Source organism: Apteryx mantelli, chromosome 13, assembly GCF_036417845.1.
Source record: "Apteryx mantelli isolate bAptMan1 chromosome 13, bAptMan1.hap1, whole genome shotgun sequence".
Taxonomy (NCBI): Eukaryota; Metazoa; Chordata; class Aves; order Apterygiformes; family Apterygidae; genus Apteryx; species Apteryx mantelli.
Genome location: NC_089990.1, coordinates 23397972 through 23406963, shown reverse-complemented (window position 1 = coordinate 23406963; position 8992 = coordinate 23397972). Strand labels below are relative to the sequence as shown.

At 45.6% G+C, this 8992-nt stretch overlaps 1 protein-coding gene across 2 annotated transcripts in view; it reads left to right on the top strand.

Moving 5' to 3' along the window:
- Positions 1–2564: 2564 nt before the first annotated feature.
- The window catches only part of LOC106489876 (pre-mRNA 3'-end-processing factor FIP1-like), a 29437-nt gene continuing 23009 nt past the window's right edge, over positions 2565–8992 (top strand). Inside the window, exons 1-4 of one of the 2 annotated variants that reach the window (XM_067304376.1) lie at positions 2565–3015; positions 3736–3775; positions 6714–6798; positions 8153–8259. In XM_067304376.1, the coding sequence (XP_067160477.1) occupies positions 2922–3015; positions 3736–3775; positions 6714–6798; positions 8153–8259 (326 nt within the window). In that variant the 5' untranslated portion in view covers positions 2565–2921. Of the gene's footprint in view, positions 3016–3735; positions 3776–5237; positions 5264–6713; positions 6799–8152; positions 8260–8992 lie in introns of those variants that run through there. The other variant, XM_013949156.2, reaches the window with a different exon arrangement.

Below are 8992 nucleotides of genomic sequence, written 5' to 3'. Positions count from 1 at the left end.
AATGTTGCATGGTTGTGAGGCTAAATATAGGGACACTGGGTTGAGTCATCAAGTTAATCCTCTGTTACGGTTTATGAGATGTTAATTGCCTAAGCTACTAGCAAAGTTCCTTTAAAAAAAAAATCCTTTCCCATTCCTCCTATAAACACATTTTTGTCACTAGCTGATTTCATCATCAAGTTAAAAATCTTTTTGCTGAAAAGATTAGTCCCCAAGGCTGATCCCTGAATTTTGCTTGTATTTTTCTAAAAGCCCTTTTACTTAGTCTCATATCTGATGTAATATTTTCTATTATTTCTTCATCTGGCTAAACTGGTAATTTCTCTGTTGCAGTTTTTCTGATTGATCTAACCTATTTGGACTTTGTTCACACCTATTTATTTTGCACACGTGAACAGGACAGTTCACATGCATCTGGGCTAAACTACTGAATTTTCTGTATTTTCAGTAGTTACTGGGTCTAGTTAGAGGATTATCCTTTTAATATATTCACATTTTATTCCACATTCTTTTTGAAATATAAATTATACAGAGCACTTACGGAAACTGGTTGTTTACATGTAAATTGTATGATCTATATTAGCATTCTTTTGAAGAATAAAATAGCTGCAGGAAATGGATAAATATATTTAAGGACACTAATCATAAATATGACCTGAGATTTCTTTAAGGAAAAACACTTCTGAAGGACACTCCAGGTCATATGGGATATCCAAAACTGTAGTAAAACTAAGAGGAGGGATTACAGTAGCTTTCAGATTAAAAGAATTTAAAACAAAAGTAAAAAGGCATATACAAACAAAAGCTAATGATTGATCTGTATTGATTGGAAATCATGTAATGCACAAATCTAAATGAATAACTGAAGAATTACTGGTTCTCCAGACAAATATCTACAGGGATGAGCTGGGACATTGATGATACTGAAGTGACTGAGTAGGGCACCAAAAGTGAAAAGGAGTTTACTGTTTTGGCAATGTAGACAATTTACTAATACACCCTGTGGTTTTGGATGCCCTCCTTGAAATGCTTTAAAGCATATGATTTTCAGAATATGGTCTGTTATGACTTTCTGCAAACAACGGCCCCTCTAACGTTGCTGAAGTCGAGCGCCCAAATAATAATGGGAATAGCTGGGAGGCGCCTGGCAGCTGTGAGCTTAGTTCCACGCTAGTCTCCTACGCACCTGCCCGTTTTATGCTTCGTCAAAGACGAGTTTGGTTTTACCTTGCAGTGACAGTTCAATGGATGGTGAAAGCAGCAGCCACAGAGGGGTTCTACACAAATCTTAATTTAAGATAGATTATGAAGCACAGAGGTGTAAAATGAAAACTAAGAAGCCAGTTAGCTTAACTGCTGTTTCCCCCTTCTCTCAAAGTACAAATAAATTCAATTCTAATTCTATTCCTAAGGGGTTTTTGTTGTTGCAGTTTTATCTAATCCTCTGACGTGGCATTTGTAAGGTTCAAGTGGTGTTTTGGAACCATCTGAAAAAACTTCTATTGTTAAATCTGTTAATCAGCAACAAGAGTTTCCAGCCGCAAGTAGTGCTGACGCTCGGGTTACGATCAGCAACTTTTTACCGAAGCGTGAGTTAATCTGAAACCGCGGTAGCCCGTAACCAGGGGATCTCGGGGGGGGGTCTGCTCCCAGCACCCTTCGGGGTCCGTGTTTCCCTGTGGGCCTGGTTCCGATTTCCTATCGCGATTGCTCCGGTGAGCGTATATGCAGCATTTCTTTCCACCTCTAGCAGAAAGCAGGGGACGAGGAGGAGGCGCGGGACGGATCCCAGCCACGCTCAGATGAACCCCAGAGACGAGGTGCTTCTGAGGTAACTGCTTTTTTTTGTATAAGTTGTTGTTCGGGGCAGAGAAGGTAACTCGTTTTGTGGCTCTTTATCATTGTTAGCAGCGTTGAATATCACTGCAGATTGCATTGCTGTGAGCTTCTGTGAAACTAAGATGATTGAAGTTCGGAGGGGGTGACGCGAGGTCTGCAGCTGAACCGTATGCTATCCTGGTGCAGTTGCTCCGAAGTGGAAGCTGCCAGATGGCATTAATCTGTCAAAAAATAAGCATCAGGAGCTACATCTTGAGGGTGTAAAATGGAAATTCAGTTATGAGCTGCGAAGCCAGAAACGAGTTGTGTAAATCCCGTCCAAAAAGTACCTTCGTACAGCATGGCCAACGTGGTGTTTGTGCATACCGCTTGAGGTGACAGCGCTACGGGAAAGGCTTCTGAAATGGGCACAAACAGCGGCGTGATTTGCCTCCGGTCGCTTCCCAAAACCGCCACGCGGTGAAGCCGCTAAAAACCGCCCCTCGGGGAAGGTGTGTATGGGGGGGGGGGGGGAACCGGCTGAGCCCGGGGACGGGTTGAGGGGGTTCGTGCCGGCAGGCCCGGCGCCGCCGCAGACCCCCGGGGCCGCCCGTCCGCCCCCCCCCCGCCGGCCAGCCGGCCGGCCTTCCCGCGCCTTCCCCTCGGCGCATGCGCCCCCCCTCCGGCCGCGCATGCGCGCTCGGCGGGCCGGTCCTGCGCAGCGGCCGCCGCCGAGGGCCCGGCGCGCGGCGCCCTTTGTGGCGGCGGAGCGGGCGGCGCTAGGGCCCGGCGGCGGCCTGCGCTCCCACGTTGGGGGGTTTCGTCCTCCCGCCCTCCCTCCGCCGGGAGCCAAAGAAAGAGCAATGGCGGCACGTTAGCGAGGCCCCCTCGCGCGGCGCGGCGCGGCGGCTGCGGCCCTCCCCGCCCCGTGCCGAGCGCAGCGGATGCGCGCCTCGCCTCCGGCCGCGGCGGCAGCCTAGCGGGGCCCGGGGCGGCGGCGGCGGCCGCTGCGGAGGCCGCTTCTCCTCCTCCTCCTCCTCCTCCTCCTCCTCCTCCTCGGGCCGCGGGGGAGGCGGGCAGCGCGGGCGCCCCGCGCAGCGGCCATGGCCACCGAGCTGGAGCCGCCGGCGGCGGGCGCGGTGCCGGGCGCGGCGCCGCTAGAGGCGGAGGAGGACGAGGAGCACTGGCTCTACGGGGGTAGGTACCGGCCCGGCCCGGCCCGCTGCGCCCCGCGCAGGCCCCGGCGAGCCGCGCTGTGTCCCGCCCCTGCCCGCGGCGGCGCGCGGCCTCGCGGGGGGGGCGGCGGTGCCGCCGCGCGCGTGCGGCCTGTCCGCGGGGGGGGGGGGGGAGGGGGGGTCGTTTCTTTGTTGTCCCTTTGCCGCCGCCGCGCTGCGCCCCGGTGCCCCCGACCGCTCGGCTTGGCCGCTGCGGCGGAGCCCCTGCGCGGGGGGGCCCGGTCCCTGCCCCTGCCCCTGCCGGGCGCGGAGCGCAGCGCTGGTGGCTTCCAGTGTCTTTGTCCTCCTCGTAAACTTCCCAACCGCGTGCTTTTACACCTTTTTTGTCGTCGTTCCCCCCCCCCCCCACTCTGGGTGTTAAAGTTTTCTGAAGATTTGCACATCAGCTCCTTTTTTTGGTGTTTGCCCACGTTCGTTCTCTTCTGTGACTGGTTGGATAGGTGTCTTAAGCCCTGTTGTCAGCGGCGTGTGACTTATGCAGATAAACTTTGCCAGTTTGTTTTCTTTTTTTTTTTTTTTTTTAGCTGCTCCGTTTCTTGTTGAGGTTTGTTGAAGAGGGAGCATTAAGGTTATAATGCACTGTCGTGGATAGGTATTTCCCAAGCTGTGATGCTCTTTGTGCTGTACGTTTGGCCTATTTCACTTGAATGACTTTCTCTTTTCGTTATTATCATTTTTGCAGATGACACCACTGGTAAGCAAGAAGATGGACCAATTTCTGGGTGAGTCCAGAGCCTGTTTATTCATTTTAACAATATACACGGGAGAGAAGATCATGCTGTGTTAAGCGTAGTTCTGTGACTGCTTTAGCCCAAAGCTCTTGCCAAAACCAGCAGCTCATCCCTTTCCCACCTGGTCATGCCCAGCTGCCCTGCTTGGGCTCGTGCAGCATTTGTGCTTTTGGGTAGTGAACTGGATCAATGAACTCACTGGAGTTAAAACTAACTTTTCCCCCCTGTTGATTAGTTTTAGATTAGACCAATTTCCTGGTTTATTTTCTTGGGACAAAGAAAGGTGGTTGAGGGTTAGACTGTGTGCTCACCTGTGGTTGGTAAAACAGTGGCTCCTACTTTAAGCTTGAAAAGCTTAAAAACCTTGAGCTTGAGATAAGCCATTGACCTGATCGGTTCTATAAAGTATGTGGTTTGGATGAGACTTTCAAATAAAAGCTCTGGAGATAACTTAATGATCAGTATCGCTTTCTGTAAATGGAAAGAACTGTCTGCTTTTCTTGGTCAGAATTTTCCTGTTTGTGGGGGTATCTTTTGCGTCAGGAGAGTTTTTTCTCTGCAAAGATGTTGTCTGTGAACAATTTTTGAACAGTCTGATTTTCAAAAGACTTGATGTTCACTTGATTTCTGTGTGCTCAGCACTTTCAGAAGTTCAGCGTAATGTTCACTGTCTTCCAAGGTCATTGCGAGTCCAGTGTCTGCGGAATTTCTGTTACGGATATTATCCTAATTCTGTTGTATCATGTGCTTGGGGAACATGAATCCACAAAAACAAATTTTAGATTTTTTGCGTGTTTACCTACAAATGTCAATTGAGCTTTGTGAGAAGGAACATCTGTTAGCTTAGATGGAAATTTACTGCTAGCTTGCTTAAATCTATTGTTCCTTGTCACTTTCTTCTGAATATAATTTTACTTTCCAAGCAGAATTAAAGATCTGAATTTCCAACAACTGTCTCCAATAACTGTAAAATGTTTGAAGGCAAAGTATTATTCTTGGTCACGCTAGCTCTTTTCTTTTTTTTTTTTTTTTGATCTTTGTACCACAACGAGAATGTTCCTAAATTAAGAACAGTGGTATGTTCTAAGAAAATGACTCTTTTGTTTGCTACTTTAACTGTTGCATCTCTGCACATCTCTTTGCTTATCTAGGGTATTGTGTCTATTGATGAATCAGAAATCAGTGTAGTGTAGGATACAGCGTCCGTTAACATTCCTTAGCTTAACAGATGCGTTAAATACCAGCAGTCTGTGAAGGATGCAGTTATATTAGCGCAAGGGGTTATGTTAGTATTCCAGGGATGTTAGCTAGCTGAGACTTTTTTTGCACGCAGATGATGGCTATGGTCCTCTCAGATTGTTCATTCCCTGGAAGCAAACAGGTTAGGGAATGACTGTTACTTAGCAAATGTATACATGAACGCCAATTCATAAATTTTAATGCACACCCACAGATACTTCATGTGACTTGAAGCTGAAGGTAATACTTGTCACTCTTCCTTAACTCAGTCATCTTGGATTCTAAGGAAATTCTGGGGTTGAGGTCGATGCTATGAGTTGCTTTGATCTGGCAAATGAAACGCGAAAGGCCTTGGAACCATCTGTGAAATTTTCTCTAGTGGTACATCTCTTCATCCTTACATAACGACTTATGTCACATCTGATCTTTCCTGAGACGCCTCTGCTAATTTTATAACTAAAAGCGTCTTCAACTGTCACCTTAGGAACCTGGCAAAAATGGGACCTATGCTTCCTTGGTCAGCTGCTGAACCTTCATTCCTTCTTCTCTTTCCTCTTGGTTTTGTTACTGAAGTTCTTTGTATATGGGACTGGGCTTTTCTAATGTGGGAGCTTCATTGACTGCTCAAATTGTTTGTTTATTTGTTCTTTTTTATGCGCAGTGACTGCTTTCCGAGTTGTGTTACTGTGATCTTTGTCCTACTTGTTTGGTGTCTCCTGTCCTGCAGCCTCTGAAATGGCTTTAGTCTGACCAGTGTTTGGATTCTGTTAGGTGTTACGTAGGTTTCTTCCCTTTGAAAATAATCCTGTGTATGTTTACTACCAGATATGGGGTTTTAAATTAGTGACAAACTTTCTCCAAGTACTGGTGGTAGAATTGGGTTTCCTCAGCCTAGACTATTAGAATCTTCTCCTCTGAAAAGCTAGAATTATTTTGAAGTTCTAATAGGTTTTACCTCTGACATTAGAGAAAAAAAATCTCTGTTTGTATTTCAGTTTTGTAACACTCAGCACAGTCTTTTCTAGTATGTCAGTTTGACTTTTTTGCTTCCTTAATGCATACAAGAATGCTAACATTTGTACCAGCTCTTTAACTGGAAGTAAATCTGAAAACAGCCAATGCTGCATTAGCATTAATTTGTACTGAATGAGAAAATTGGGTGGGTAATTATCTGTCTTCTCTTCTCTGCTGAGTAGTTAAAATTCAAAGCAAGTGTTTTTGCATAAAGGCTAAAATCACTTTTTCCCTAATTTCTACTGGACAGATGTCCTTATTTCTTCCAAAATACTTGTATAATTGTCAGCAGCCTGAAGGACAGATGAAGTTTTGCTTATGCAGTGAGCAGTTAGTCATGGTCTCCTTCCTGTCGGTTGTGATTGCGCTGAACCCAAACTGGAAGCTATTATACCTGCCACTTGCATATTAACGGTTGACTGATGTTTGGCTAGGCAGCCTTGCTGTCTGTCTGGCACTCTTTGGAAACACTAAATTGACTCTTTCCGACAAAAGCAAAGCCAAGCAAGAATGATTAATTTTTTGTCATATAGTTGAGCTAACTGCCAGCAGAATAAACACACTATGTGAATAAAGCCATTGTATGAAAGTCACCTGGGCAAATGCTTTAGAAATGTTTGTCGGTAGACCTCTAGGTCAGGCTTGTCCACTTATTTCTATCTGCTACATTTACTAGACATGCAGAATCTTCTCATCCTTTGCAAGATGCTCCTCAGGAGAACCGGCCTGCCAGCAGCGAAGACCGAGAGATGTCACAACACGTATGTGTTCCACTGTAAATGGTAGACAGCTATTTATGCGTGTGAAAATATTTGTGGATAAAAAAGTCTTAGTATAAAGATGCTGGTAATGCCAAATATGTTACATTTGTACTGTAGGAGTGTCTTGATGGTCAATTCCCAATGCGATGTACAACAACAGGCTTCTCTGCTCAGCCTCTCTTGTGTAGGGAGTGCAGTAGTGGTCCCGGATCTAAGTATAGTTCAAAAGTACCACTTATGCCCACTGAAGAAGTCAGATGAAGACTTCTGATGCTGCAGTCTGTTGACAGGATGAGCAAAACATGTTGCTGCTTCCAGCTCAGTATTTACTTAGTATGACTACCAAGGGGTCGGGAAAATATGGGAAACACTGGGATAGAAAGCCCGCAGTGTTAGGATTGCTGGGGATCTAGTTCCAATTCACCCTCAGGCCTCTTAAATGTGATCTGTTGGCCCACCGCTGCTGAAAGGGTAGGGGGAGGTTTTCTTCCCCACTCCCTCCAGTCTTTTTTCCTGGATTTATTTTCCACCACTGTGGTGTGTTAAGAGAACTCACAGAGAGATCCGACAAGCCCGTGTGCCATGGAAAAGGAGGAAGGATCAGGAACACCTTCCTCATGCCCTTTTTTTAGTGGCGAGGTGTTAATTCAGCTCACACATCTTATGAAACTGCGCTGCTGGATATCTAGAAGACTTCCTTTGTTTTGTGCCCCAGCAGTAAAGGTATATTTTTGATCACAGTACGGTGCTGTGCTGGAGTCAACAGCTGCAAAGTTCTCACTTAAGGTTAAGTGGCTTGGGGACTGAACGTGCTAAATAAGCCAGGCAGAGCTCCTCAGCAGCTTCCTATTGCAAAGGTTGCAGTGAGAGAGAATATTTGCTCCAAGGTCCTTACGGGAAGGTTGGTGAATGTGTTTGGGCAATTGTATCTGTGATTATATACTTTGAGCATGGACCTCTGAAGCAGATATCTTAGGAAAGCCCCAGCCACTTCAAAGAGAGTAGGAGAGAGGAACTGGGGGATGTGATGCAGTTCTTTGAACTGAGATAAACCTTCTCCACCTTGAGAAATCTTATCCTGGTTCTGAACTAAGGTTAATTCTTCAAAGGACATAGCACTTTCTTCCTGGGCAGCTGCCCATTTGTGTGGAAGGCTGGTTACTTTCCTGGTTTTAGCCTTTAGAGGCAACTCTTTGCACAGCCTTGGAGTGAAGTAGAAAGTGATGTCTTTATATCAGAATCATTCTTTCTAAAGCCCTTCCTCATACAAGCTTTTTAAGATTTGAGTTACTATCCAGGGGAATTTCTCAGTTATAAGTATTAATGAACACCTGTGTGTTTTCATTATTGCTAGGCTCTTCCAAGTGGCGAAGATGATGAGGAAGACAGCGATAGCGACAGTGATGATGATGACGTGAAAGTTACTATTGGCAATATTAAAACAGGAGCACCATCGTATATGTATGTATTGCTGATTATGGTGACCGTTTCTGTTCTGAAATAACTCTCTAGCACTTTGATTGGTTTGAAAGTGAGGAAGAGAGCTGATCTGTCTCCTGGGAGATGGTAGAGTCTAATGTCTAGAACACAGGACTGGGATTAGAAGCTCGTGGGCTTCCCTGTCCTGGCATTGCTTGTTGGAGAATCCATCTGTTTAAAAAAAAAAAAAAGTATAATTCATAGGTCTGCTGTTGGAAAATTAACTATTGCCAAAACACTTGATCAGGCAAAATCAAAGGCGGGAAGTTGCATTTAACTCATCTTTGAAAACTTCAGGAATCAAAATCGGTAGTGGTAAGAATTTACGTAAGTGCTGAAGTTGCTGAGATCTTCAGCCATTCATGCTTCAGAAATAGCAAGGCTGAGTTTGCAAACCAGGAAATTATGTCACTGATTTGCATTGAATAAAAATAAGACAGTATTTTTACTTGCTGTTAGCAACCTTCCTCTTAAGGAAATGACTTACATGTCCTTTGCAGCATATTCTAATTTTCCACTTCACAGATAATTTCCTTCTCTTTTTGTAGAGGTGGTTTCAGTTTGATGGATTATTCTGAAAAGCAATGCTCCATCCAGCCTGTCACCAGCTCACTAGATTCTGCAAACATCCTGTATGGAATTTGCTGCTTCCACCTTTTGCTCCTCATTCTGTGATATACGTGCAGCTGTAATTTCCATGGTGTTCAGCTTCGTG